The 14,473-nt window shown below is 33.6% G+C and overlaps 1 protein-coding gene across 2 annotated transcripts in view; it reads right to left on the reverse strand.

Moving 5' to 3' along the window:
* Positions 1-12,893, reverse strand: part of LOC117176098 (protein dead ringer-like) — a 171,512-nt gene extending 158,619 nt beyond the window's left edge. For both annotated transcript variants that reach the window (XM_033366133.1, XM_033366132.1), the window contains exon 1: positions 12,099-12,893. In XM_033366133.1, the coding sequence (XP_033222024.1) occupies positions 12,099-12,200 (102 nt within the window). In that variant the 5' untranslated portion in view covers positions 12,201-12,893. The remainder of the gene's footprint in view (positions 1-12,098) is intronic.
* Between the last annotated feature and the right edge of the window lie 1,580 nt (positions 12,894-14,473).

Here is a 14,473-nt window from a genome sequence, read left to right on the forward strand (position 1 = left end):
ATGGTTAAAGCTATTCGTTTGTGTAATGTAACATTTAGGAAAAAGTTTATGCGGCAAAAGTTACGGCATCCAGAATTAGTTCAAAGACATAGTATAGCAAACGAGAGCAATTCGCGGTTTTTCATCACCGATTGCGGAATTGAGTAACCACATTCTTTCAGTCTCAATCAGTTTTAGCCTGAATTTTCTAAAATCGCGAGTTTAAAAGTAAATGTATCTATTAATTTAGTTCTGGGAGTGGGGAATCATTATATTGATAACTCATCTGTTACAATCTTTTAAAGCATAATGTCTGATATTTTTACTTATCAATATTACTTAATCTTTTTCTTTATTCAAGATTTAGAAAAAAAATCATAATATTAGTATTATATTATTAATTATAAGTTAATATTATTTTTACTTCAACGGGAAAACCAAAAAGGTAGTGTACGTCTTGTACACTTTAAAAAGATTAATGAAATTAAATCTAAGGAATAGCCCATTTCTTTAAATAATTTATTATTAATTTAATATTACGATTTTTTACTTTGTAATTTTTAATAGACCCGCGCTTTTCGGCACATGCGCGGTTGAAAAATCATGTTCCGTTAGCCTTCATTCATGTCAGTGTTTTTGTTGTCGCACGATGTGACAAATATAACATTTCCTGGAAACAGTGCAATTTGTCAAATAATAATCAATATAATAGAATCAAAAAATGACTCAAATATTTCGCTGAGTATTGCGTTTTGTAGCATGACATCACGATATTGGTGGGATAAGTGAAAATGTCTGTAAGGTTAGCATATTGCTCAACTCATAACCTTTCAGTGTCACGAAATACAACGAACTGTCTAACATTTGAGGCTAGAGTACCCGATCTGATACACGAACACGAAATTTTTTATATTTTATTTTACTTCGTGACACTGACAGGTCGTCAATCGACAAAATAATAGAATATGACTGATAAAGTGCATTCTACACTTGATAAACATTACTATTCGTACATTTTCCCGAAAAAGTTGTCTGGATTCCCATCACGTCATGCTCAAATACTCAATTCAAATCAACGAAGGCTTCCCGCTCTTCGGTCCTCTGTTTTTAATTGGTCAGCCACTGACGCGGGCGTGATCGTACAGCCCGTACACGGACCGTGGTGATAGGTAAAGCAACTGCTCAATTTCAAATAAGCATGTATAGGAGATTTCAAATAGGGGAACTTTCAAATAGGTGGAAGTTCACTGTATTTCTTTGTATTAAAGAAACCCGTATAGAAAATAGAATAGGGGGTCTAGTCAAATACACAAACAGTTGGCCCTACTGTATGTTGTCGGCTAGTCCGAACAAGTAACTAGCCCTCGATCAGTAGTTTCACGGTGGATTTGGTGGGAGCTAGTAATCATCGCATAATTATTTGAAGCAGCTATCACTCCCTATGTTTTTTATTTTAATTTGGATATGAACAGCAGTCGGTTCTGATTTGAAGTTTTCTATTTAAAATGCATGGGAATAAATAACTTTTTTCAGTTTTTAGAATAATTTTTTTAGGGTTTGTGAAAATGTGACGGGAAAGTATAGAGACTTCATGAGAATTATCCAGTACTGTATTCTCTTTTTTACTTAAAATTATTCATGCTTGTTTAGTGGAATATTTGCCAGAATTTTTAAATTAATTTTTAATTATTTAAAAAAATGTAATTGTTTAAATTTACTACTGTACTGTGCAGCGAGATGACGTGTGCCGGAATTCACGGTTGGCACGCAATTCCAAACGGACATTAAAACGATTTTCATAATTATAATAACTAATAATTACTATTTTCATCCAAATGTTCAAAATTGTATAGTTTTGAATGCAAATTATGAAAAAATAATGATGAACTTGTATATATATCTGATTCCTAAATAAAACTAACTTTAGGGATAAACCTTAAAGCTTAACCGATTAAGGGTGGTTTTGCTTATTAACTGGTTTACCTTATTTATGATATTTCTTTTATAAGACTGTTCCGCTTATTCAATTTCGTACTCATGATGTTTCGTTTCTGTGGTGAGCTTCGCTTATTTTGCAAGCTGTTCTGCTTATTGAGAATGTTTAGTTTATTCGGGCTGTTTGTTATATGGGGACTGGGCCATATCAAACACCGGCAAGTCACATTTGCGGATAGTCACAATGCGGCAAATATCATTTGGAAAAATTTGAAGTCCACAGTAACTTGGAAAAATGGAAGCATCTCTCATTCGGAGAAATTTGAAGTCAACAACAAAAAATAGCAAAAGCGCTGGAAGATATGCATGTGAGTAAAGTCATCGGCAGAATGTAGGTCGCAACCCTATAACCCTTTCGAATGTCTCTTGATGCGTATGAACTTAAGATTATCGATTGAATTACTTTGATTTGATTCGCGATGCGCTTCGTGTGCAGACGCCTGTCTGGTCGTAAGGCGCGATGACGTCACGACCATGGCGTCTGCAGGTGAAACCGCGACGAGAGAGTCCGTAGGTGAGCGCACTCGCTAACCGATTCGCGATTGGCCGAGAGGGGAATCCCCGCCCTTGCTCTCTCAAGCGTCCGATGCACGCGGCGCCGCGGATCACTCGCACGTCGCCTCCTCCCCCACTCTAATGTTCAACCCCTCTTTTCCACAGTGCAACCACTACTACCCACAGTTCCACCCTGCTACGCAGAATACCTGCGACAAAACGCATCTCACTTGTTTCTTTGCACCTGACTGCGCCACGCCGATTCTATATTTCTCTCGCTTCTGGCTGACAGATGCAACCTAATCGGTCTGTCCGGGCACGCTTCCGAATGCTACACGCTCCATTGATCCCGCACAAACGAGATATGGATTCACTATTTTCAAATTTGGAAAGGCGCCTAAAATGTATTTTATATAACACATTTTGTATATAAAATATAGTGTAAATCATAGGGTAGAGGTACCCGTCTTTGTTTCATGCACTCATCTTCAGTTCGTACTGAAAAGACACACTTTTCAATAAAGTTCCTCTTCTCCCCCTTGTTGCATAATATACTATAATATTCAAGTTGAATTATTGACTATATTATTAATTCGTCAATCATTATAGTCAATGCAATAACCACGAAGTACAAAGTATTAACCCGTTGCATCGTCATAATAATATTGAACCCCTTCCTATTAACCCTCTTTGATTAACTAATAAAATTGTACTATCTTCAGAAATAAAGATTTAAACAACCAATTAAAATTTCTATGTGACAAGCTCTTTCTCTGTACTCGTAAACTTTCTTCAAAAATGAGGAAATAATGCATCTCATAAAATATGACACCTGGCAACGCCGCGATGTTAAACTGTTAGACTATTATGGAGAGAATATGCCATAAAACGACGCTAAGCAGCAAGTATCATCATAAAGATATAACGAATCAAAGCTGATGAAATGAATATAATGTAAGCTTCTATCTCTTGTCAATCACATACCATGTTTACATTCTCTTTGTGTGTATATAAATATATTGTTTTAATCAAAGTTATAAATGTGAGCGAAAATAGTTTTAAAATAAATTTAAATCACAGACACATTTATAATTATCTTTTCGATTCGAAAGAAAGAATCACTTGACTTTCTTCTTAAAAATGATATATTTAAAAATTTGTTAAAAGAATCATCTATATCACTTGATGACAATAACTATAACTCTTCTCAAACTGAAACCTGCTCTCTAGAAACCAAGATATAATTGAAATGAAGTTGCAAGCTGATACAACTGTCGCTTATAGAAGGTTTATGACTCTATCACAGTAAACAAATCAGCTGCGGGTGACTTTCTGGCACGGACAACGATGTAAAAAAATGTCAATAGACATAATTTTGTATATTAATATGCCCAGTCTTTCCATCGACATTTTTGATAAGCTTTCGAAACGTAGGTTATAGCCTGATTATATGTATACAGTTTATGTCGACTTTCAAAGTTTCCACTTCTAACCTAAACGTGAATCAGCTTCGTTATTACATTGCCCATTAATTATCCTCGACGATGATTCATAATCCCTGTCAACACATTATTTATCCCATTTATTTATTTATAATACATGCGTAAATTTACGAATAAAATCTTACTTTGCAAATTGATGTCTTTTATAAGCTCGTCAAAACTATACTTTTGCGCAATGCAAGTTTATGATCTACTTTGCACAAAGAAAATTACAACATAATTGCGCTCCATTTTTTTAAGAGCTATACGCAGAAATAAAAAATGTCCTAATGAATTTCTTGTTTAGATTATGAAAATCGATTGAATGTGAAGATTTTATGGAACCAACAAAATAACGTTGGTGACGAATTTGTTTGAAAAATTTATAAATTTAAGGAAACGAAATGATTTTTAGTTCCGTGAATTCTTTTAATTACTTATATAATTTATTCATTGAAAAAAATATGTGTGAAAAGAAAGGAATCCATTTTTAACGTGTTTTAAGTGTTTCCTTCGAAAATAAAGAGTAACTAGATTCCGAAGAAAGTTTATTGGTACCAATATGCCTCCAATACACGTCTGAGCTTCTGAGCTTCTTATTGCGTTTCAATGTGTTAACCAACTGAAGGTGTTAATGTCACAAGAGAGGCAGGTAACGGTCCCAGAATAAGCATATTAGCATAAATAATTATTACAATCAAAATCTCGTTCTTTCACAATCGAGAGACCATCCGAAATTAATCAAATATCCCTCCCTAAACTCAATTTCTCTAGAATATACATACATGCGCCACTTTTCCCGCATTACCCTAACTAAACAGTCCTCATTTATGATGCGAGCATCAAAATACCTTCGTGCGTATTTCACTACAGTGTCAACAGCTCAAAGATTTCTGTACATTTATCTGTATAATAAGATCGAGAGAACGAAAGAAAAAAATAAAAAGATGCCCAGTGGTTTAAATTAACGAGGCTTCACACCCGACTGACAATTACCTTCGCATTTATAACGAGTGTGATATTACATATACACATATGAATGTCAAGCTTAATAAGCGGAACGTCAAGAATCGTTGTAGTTGAACGTATTGCGTGCCAAAGTAATGGTCGGTTATGTGAAGGTGAATTAGAAAAAAATGTTGCTGAAAAAAATTATTAATCTTAGGGAGGATTACTCAATATTTATGGTTTAAACTAAAGGTTCTGTCTAGACGGTCTATAGACACCGAAAATATTTGTGCTACACGCAGAAAAAAGAATGTAGTATTTACTTATCAAGAATTGTAAAGAGTTTCTTGTAACCGTAACAGTATAAACTGCTCTTAATAGGAGGGTGAAAATGCCAAAATCACTTACAATTTCGTAATGATCACAGTGAAATTAAGGTTATTTCAACGGTAATCCTTCAGTAAAATAAACCTCTATTCCCTCGTATTACATACTGAGCAACATGTAAAATCCACTGAACCGAGATTACAATAGTAGTGCAGTGAACATTACCGAAAGATCGGTAAATGTTACCGATCCGATCGGCTTACTCAACTCGCCCCTAAAGTCGCAACGCAAGCTATCCGCGCGGAGCACCGGGTGAATTCACGACGCAATCGGCAATGAATGGATTGCATCACCTAAAAAACATTCCTTTTTGACATTTCTGTGACAGCCGTCACATTACTCCATATTCCCACTTTGCAAGGAATGGGTTTTATAAAAATAATACAATTTTGCATGGCACAACTTATTCACAGATCGCGTACACTTGAGTTTATTGGAGCAAGACGTGTTTTTGTTCCTACATATAGATATGATGTGAATTGTAGAACTTTTGTTGTGTGCCGCGATTGCATAGTTGTCTGTTCAGAAGTCGTTCCCGAGGTCACCATCCTCAGTTACAAATGCATTTCAAAATTATTTTACAGATCGCAACTCGTATACTAGTGTAGTGGTTAAGACTGTTGACTTGCGTGCGAAATATTAATTGTATTATAAGCATTATAACTTACAAATAACGATTAATTATAAGTATATCCGAAAATATTTATAAGAAATAACCGTGCGCTTATTTATCAATACTTTTTCACAATTTATAGTGCTGTCTTGACTGTAGTCTACGCCGATAACATAATTCAGATCTCTTTATATTATTCGTTAAAATGACATGATAATTCTTCATTGCAGCGACCAGGAACTCTACAGAATAGCGACGTTTACTGAACTGTCATGTCGTCCAAATACGTACTAGGAAGATCGGTAGATTTAACTTGGTTTCCAGTAAAATGTAAGGTTCTTTATTCTGCGTGTATATACGCTCACCGTATTACAGTCAACCTAACCGATCTTTCACATTTTCATATTGTCATAGATTGTATATAAATGTTTGCAGAACTTCTGTAGAATTATGATTTGGAAGCTTTGACTTTTTTAATGCAATGATACTTCTCAACAAAAATTGTTGGCAAGGTATCCCATTATTTCTTTCGAGGTTAGAAGTACAATTTTTCAGGCGAATTTTTTTTTTTAATACGATTTTGTCTCCGAAATTTACGAAATTTTATCGCTAATATGTTAAAAATTCCGTAGATTGATGCAGCTCCAACGTTTAAAATCCAAGATCATAAAAGGTAAAATTCATTTTGCTCAGTGTACAGAGGAAAGGGATCTAACTCGAGAATTAATATTTCTGCTAAAATCTCTTTTCCACGATTTATACACCAAACCCTCGCTTTCAGTCCAGTGTCGGGGGTTGGCTTCAAATAACCTTGGACTGATCTTTGGGGTATCGAAACGTAAACAGTGAGGACCGCCTGATTCGTTTCCAATTGACACACTCACACACACACGAACACACACACATTTATAACCCTTGCTTGCCACTGGGGGTCCATACGGATCCCAGCACCTTTCTAGCTGGAATTTGAGTACCTTAACCCAATAGCAGCGGGTTTTAAATCATAGTCGGTTATATTTCATCAGTATATCTATCATCTACGATCAATAGGATTAATCTAGGTAAGTTTGGCTGTCTGTGGCAGCCATTCAAACTTGCCTAGGGGCCGCATATGAGCGGCAAAATTCCACCATTAATTTCTCAAAATAAATATGTTTTTTACATTCAGTAATTGTCTTAACATACTTAAATATTGACTTTGTCTGTAAACCCTAACAAGGCTTTTAATTAACACTCCAAGAAGTTATAACAAAATTTTCAAGTAAATCTATCGAGTAGTTTTGTTCTTATTAACAACTTCCCACGCTGGGGGCCATATGGACCCCAAGTGGCAAGCGTGTTACTTAGCAGTAACTGAAAGCGAAAGTTTGGTGTATTCTGTTTTGCATTTGCGGCAAATGAAGCACCATTTTTTAATTGCTTTTATTTTTGCATATTATCTTTATTTTCCTGAATCTTTTTTGTCTTATCAGCTTTGACTTTACAATTGTGCTGTAAAATGTGAATCATAGAGAAAAATGCTTCCCTTATTTTAATCTTTTTTATTACTAACATTTAACGAAGTTTTTTGTTTTCATGATAAATAGATCCGCTTTTGACTATATATCAGATAAAAGATGACGATTAAGCTTGTATTGTTATTTAATGTATATTTTTCTGATTCCATTCACGTGATTGAACTCTTTTTTTAAGGTTTTGCTTTGATTTACACGAGTTTAATAGTACTTCAGATAAAATATGTAATATGTAAATGATATTCAAAGTGCTTCAATCCCACAGGCTAGGTGAGAATAATAATGGCCCATGTGCAGTTTGAAAAACAAATTTAACTGAAAACCACCATAACGCAAAGGCAATTTCTACTCGTATAATTACATTTGCCTTTATGAAAATTTTTTTTTTATTGCAGAATTCGGATACAAGACGTTTAACAGGCCCTTTTCGCGTATTTATTTTTATTTTGATCAAAACACTACTTACGCATGAATTCTGTATTTTAAACATTTAAAAAATCAAATTTCCCGTTCTTAGGCACACATCTGCCTATACTTGCAGAAACTAATTTGACTGTTAAAAACGTATATTTAATATTTAAAATTTATAAAATTTCTTAATTTTGGTTGTTTATTATTGACTCGTTTACTTAAGAATTTTATTTTTTACACTCGAAAATGTTTAATTTTAAACGATAAAATTGCACTGAATATACCATTTATAACTGATGAGGAAAATTGTATGTTTAAAATTATGCGGGAATGGCCACTTCATGTGCGTAAGTGGGAAGATTAATTAATCTGCGAGACAAATGGAGTCGAGCTCACAAGATCTTTTCTTCGACCACAACCGCAGAAGGTTACTGACTCGGGCAAATTATCTACAGAGGATCACTTACCAACGCACGACATGAAAATTACTTTCAAGTGCTGAGAACACTTACCCCCTTATTAAAATAAAACGTCATGAGGCAAAAAAAAGAAATGCCAGTGAAAAAATAATATATCAATAACAAAGAATCTATGGCCATGACAAACGTGAAAATATAATAATCTATTCCTAAAAATAATGATTGGTTAAAGCGTGAGAAAAAAGTATAAGGATGAAGATAATGTTAACAAAATTGCGCTGAAGAAAATTGTATTCCAGTTATCTTTTAACGTTCGTGATGTGTCGCGAAACTTTCATGACCACTTATTCCCTTTTGTAACGTTATCACAAAATTAATAGTATGTATGACGCACACTTGAAATAACAATTGTTAGATTCTGTCATTCTGCGTGCACCATGGGTGATTTTCAAAGTTACATTTTCATAATACACAAGTCAGTTTTCGATTAGCATTGTAATGAGTTTTATCTGTTCCGGGGTTTACTGCATTCATTGGAAAAACTAATTTTACAAAAAAAATATATGACAAGAGAAACGTTCATAAGTGAAAATAGGTCATAAAAAATTAATCGATTTATAGAACATGAGGCGATGTGAACGTAGAATTTCAATGTCGAAAAAATAAAAAAAGGGTTTAACGACAGAAAGTTACACATAAACAGATATATATTAATATTGCATAATGATTGACCTATACTGGGCGCAGAAAAATATAAATTAATAAGATTTTAAATAATTTTCTTCTGGGTTCATAAAAAAATAAAGTGTGCAGTTCATAGTCAAGTATTTAGATAAAGACAATTAATACGAGAAGTGCACAAAGAACTGGCATGTGGGCGTAATAAGACATGTACATACGTTTGTGCAAATTAGTTACGATGATAGTGTCTAATTTCTATTTATACAGCCACATTTATCTCGACGTTAGGCATCGCATAAGTAACTAACTGTCTGGAAGGTTTAAATACTATTTTGAGGGTAAGTAAGTGAATTCAATTTATAAATAAATAGCGTAAATAAACTAATAACATTTAAAATTTTTAAAATTATTGTACAAAATTAAAAAAAATACTTATTTGAAAGCCTATTTGAAAAGCTTATTTGAAATATAAATCTAATCTTTCTTGTGTATCTAATATAGTTTAATTGTTGCAAATTATACCTCTTCTGACTGTTTTTAAAAGCAGTGATTTTTACTTGAGTCATTAAAAAGGAATACCTTTGTTTCTAGAACTTTAGAAAATGTCAACAACAGTTCATTGATCGATTTGTTATCTAGCCTATATATTTTGCTACCAAGGAACATTTATGACAAGTTTGTGCAAACAGAAAAGATAAAAAATTACCCGTTTTGGTGAGGAATTAGAGGGAACAATAGATCTTTGAGATGAGTACTCGAAAAATAGGCACTCTATAAAAAAAGGTTATGAATCAAAAGTATCAAGTTATATATATATGGTGCCATTGAATATTTTTGTAATTTTTGATATTATTATAGTAAATTATGATCTTTTAGTTGGCAGAATTCATAGAAAAAAATGTAGCATGAAAAATAAATTACATCACTTTCAACAAAAACTTTTCAAGTACATTTTTTGTGAAGATTAAAAAACTACGATTAGAAATGTCTAATTCAGCATGGTAAATATGAAGAAATTTTAGAAAGAGAAAATAATATCCTTCACTGCGTGTGTTCGTTTTTCAATGTTAGAAATTATTAATTTCTATTAAATATATGCCACCATATGTTAATAGAGCAAAATTTAAATAGATTGACGTAAATTCTTGTGCAATAGTTAAACAGTATTAACATCTTGCATATAAATCAAGAAGTGGTATAAGTTACATACTAAACATTTCCATCATATGTTTTGAATAGTCTTGCATTGTCACACTGAAATATAAAATTAAAAAGAATTGTTTCAAAATTTTCTGGAATGTCTGACTTTAAATACGTGTTACTAAAATATTAATAAAGTAGGAACATTTTTTTAATTGCTAACCTTGCAAACAACATTTTAAAAACTGAATTCAATTGAAACACGCTCTTCTTATTAATATTATACAGCTTTAAATGTTTATTGTACTACTGATTTTAATTAATCACTTTTCCACTTTTTTAAAGAATTTTGTCAATTTTTTTGTTTAATTTTTGCACAGTTGTTGCAAGGGCAGCCAATTAAACATTTATAAACCTGAAATTTAAAGCCTATACAAATAATTTCGAATTTATAAGATTTATAAAATATATTAAATTGAACTGATACAGACTGAGAAACCATTAATTTAAAAAGATACAAATTGTACAAATTAAAATCAAAATGAACATGGAACGAAGAACTGTAGATTGGTCCCAATGATTTAGGCATGAATAATTTCTTATGAAGTTATTAGAAATTGTATAATTTTAGGTTTGAAGCGTTAAGGATTGAATAATTCACTACTGTTAAAAGTAGTATTAAATTTAAAATACCACTATGTATTAAAATGAATATCTCAAGAAAATGAAATCGCCATTAAGAGCACGTATATTAAATTCCATTTACATTCATGATAATCACTCAGATAATTTGATTTTCCACAAAATCAAAATAAGTTTAGCAGTAACTGTCGATTCTTAAAAAAAATAAAATGTACATCTCTTCTTATTTTAATGTACATAAAATTTCAACTATCGTTTATGCAAATTACTTCAAATATATTTGAATGGTCGGGAACTATAAGGGGCTAACCCGAAAAATTGTCAAAATGCACTTTTTTGGCTTATATTTGTAACTCAATGGTTCAATATTATTCGACTTAAAATTTTAAAAGTTTACATAAGTATCCTGCTTTGTACATAAACAATAATAATAAATATCAAAACATAAAGCAATATACAAGGATAATTAATATTTAGATATATAAAGTACGTAGGTAATACTGAGGATGTAAAAAAACGGTGCAATAACGTATTACTGTGTCATATCACTGTCGATTTCAGTTTATATTTTTAGCCTATATGGTAGAATAAAATAACAGAAATGTGTACCCATTATACTGCGTCCCTATCACAGCGTATTTTTAGATGATGTCTTTAAATTCAAGTTGTTTCAAATACAACAGTCTTAATAACGATTAGAAACATAAATTTACTTTAAAATATAAATTACTTACAGTTTTTGATCTAGTGATTTTTTAAATCTGAGTATGAGACATATGTAAGTACCACAGTAACTGGAACATTTACCCTATATTACATATTATTGGCAAAATTAAAATATTTAAAGTTCTATTTTGAATCAGATGTCAAATTGTAATGATATAAATTAATGTTTATTCAAGATTCCAATCACGCAATCCTTCGAATGCTATTTGAAATATTTGATTGAGAGCGATAAACTTAATCACGAGGGGGTAACAGCTCGAGAAAGTCAGGTGTACACCTTCACTGAAGTCACTGTCGTGAATTCACATGAAGTCACTGAAATCATCTGAAGTCAGCGTCAAGTTGGGTGCCCCTCGCATAATCATTATTCTGCGGCTCAAATTAGTTTGTCACTCTATTGAATTGGGTTCGATACAGGTGAAATATAATGAGGAACCTAACCTCAGAATACCAATAGGATTCAAAAATTGTAAACAGAGTAAATGAGATTTCTTTGAAATGGAAATGGTGAGTTTAAATTTTATGAAAACGCCCTAATGAGAACGAAAAAGGTGGAAGGTGATTCTCTCGTGCCAATCAAAAGACATGAATTTAATCTACTATTTTTTCCTATGATTGCAATAAGAAAAAAAGACTATAAAACAATAATAAACAACAATTTGCTTACCATTGGACTGTCAGATGCGTGTCCGTGATGCATTGGCATATTAGCCATAGCAACACCTCCGCCGGAGTTACCCATGTCCTGGTACTCGTCTGATATTTCCATCGCGTAGGATGGCAACGGTTCCCTATTCTTCACCCGAATTTTGGCTGCTGTAATCCGCTAGACGCGGTCTCCTTACCAAGTCAGGCCTATCTGACCAAGCGGTCTCGAAACAGAGAGGTTAGGTTGTCACGCAGGACGACCGGTCTCTCCCTATCGAGAAATTACAAATTCTCAACTACTCCAAAAATACGTTCGAATCAGAAATCCGACAACGGAAATCAGCACAGTGCTTCACTGGCACCGCAAACGTCGATCCTTGAAACGATAATTGTCCATGTTTTCCCTCCTAGAGTGATCACCGCACGCACGTCTTCTGTAATCCCACACAAAATAAACTGTCACTAGAAACACGAGGTTCTCAACTTTTGTCACCACTTCCAAATTTCACACGCGAACCGGAAAGGAAACTTTGAAATCACCTGCGAAATAAAACCGGTAATTCTGAGCATGAAATACGCAATGTCGTGAGATAGGAAGGACTCACTCTTTTCGTAGTTGAGATCGGAAATTCACTCAAGTGTTTGTATACAATGTCCGGAAGCACTTGAACCGCGATAAGAGGATTAAGATACGCGGGAATCAGATGGATAAACGGACGGTAGACCGTACAACAGGGAGGACTAAAACACCGGCAAAGTAAAAATAGTGACGGATACTGACAGGGATACGCGCACACTCGCGTCCTGTTGCGATCTGAGACTGTACGTGAAGACCGAAGGACTCCCCACTCTGGAGACCCCCTTCCACTTCAGTGCAGCCAATTGGTGGGCGGAGGTTAACTCGCTAACGCCAGTGCTCGAGTGGCTGGAGGCGGGTCGAGCTGAGGACGCCCAATACCAACTGAAGAACTGATGTTACCCTATCGCCTATCGGATAACGACCCCACAACCTGGCGACTCCGAAAATTCATTCCGCTGATTATAAAGAATGACGTGCGAATTGTCGATAGGGTAACACTGGCACTCTGCATGATTTTAAATCAGACGCGCAAGCGCCTTTGGGCGACACTTTGAATTTGCGAATTTTTGTATAATTGATTCTAATTTATTTACGAACAAAGAAATAAGATAATTCGTATTTAAAATGACACAATTATATACTAATTTTAATGTAAAATGGTTCATTTTGAAGGTATTTCTTCTCTGTTCACTTTGTCAAGGCCCCTCCAAAAACAGCTCTACATTTCTGGAAATAACCTGTGAAAGAAAAGCTCAAAAGAACACAGCTTATATCATGATAAAGCTTACTCTCTATATCAGAATCAGCGAAAGTTCGCTGATTCTCAGCTATACGTATACCACTGATTCAATTAGTGTATATACGCTGATGAATTAGTGGGAGTTAGGCGTTAGAGGGCGTAAAGTCCACTGATTGATCAGCGTACATACACTGACTAAATCAGTGGTATACTTATATCTGAGAATCAGCGAAAATTCACTGATTCACATTTAGAGAGTACTTGGTTGCGAAGCAGACAAATCCACGTTTGTTTGTCTATAAGAAAATTCCTTTGAAATTCGTGGAATTTGCGCGCCACTTTACTATGAATTAACTTTCAATATTAAACATTTTGAAAAAATAAAAATACATAAATTCTTTTGTTTTTTGACTATACATACGTGAATAATAAATTTTAATATATTATTAAAAATTAACCAAAAATTCAATTGACGATGACTATATGTGCTCTTTTGTAATTTACATAGTAGAGAGTTGCGTGTTTTGGCATACATTGCTGAGAAAATTAAGCATATTCAATAGGAATAAGGTAATAATTAACTATGACAAGCTACGTTTTTAAATATCTATTTCTAGGCACCTGATTGCATATTGATAGAAGTGTTAGTGCGAGGTCACTGCAGGATCTTATTGTTAAATAGTCGACCTATAATTCAAAAGCTTTAAAAGGATATCTATAATATAACTGCATTCCAGTTATACAAAAACTTTTGAATAAGCTCTAGCTGTGGCTTTGCTCTAACGCTAGTACACAAATGGGGCTCCTAGGAATATTAATTTAAAAAAGAATACATTTTAAGTTTGTCATATGGCAAATGTCTAATTACTTCGTAGATGGGTGACCATCTACGAAGTACGACCGGTTTGTGTACTCGAATTTTGAAAATCCGTTAAAATCGGGAGGTGGTTTTCTGCAGTTTTCATCTCAGCTGGCCAAATGTTTAAGCAACTGAGAGTAATTCGAATAATTTCGTTTGTGGTCGCATTGTCATCAAATTGTACTAAAATTCATACAGAAAATTATGAAATTACTG

The sequence above is a fragment of the Belonocnema kinseyi genome, chromosome 7 (genome assembly GCF_010883055.1).
Source record: "Belonocnema kinseyi isolate 2016_QV_RU_SX_M_011 chromosome 7, B_treatae_v1, whole genome shotgun sequence".
Lineage (NCBI taxonomy): Eukaryota > Metazoa > Arthropoda > Insecta > Hymenoptera > Cynipidae > Belonocnema > Belonocnema kinseyi.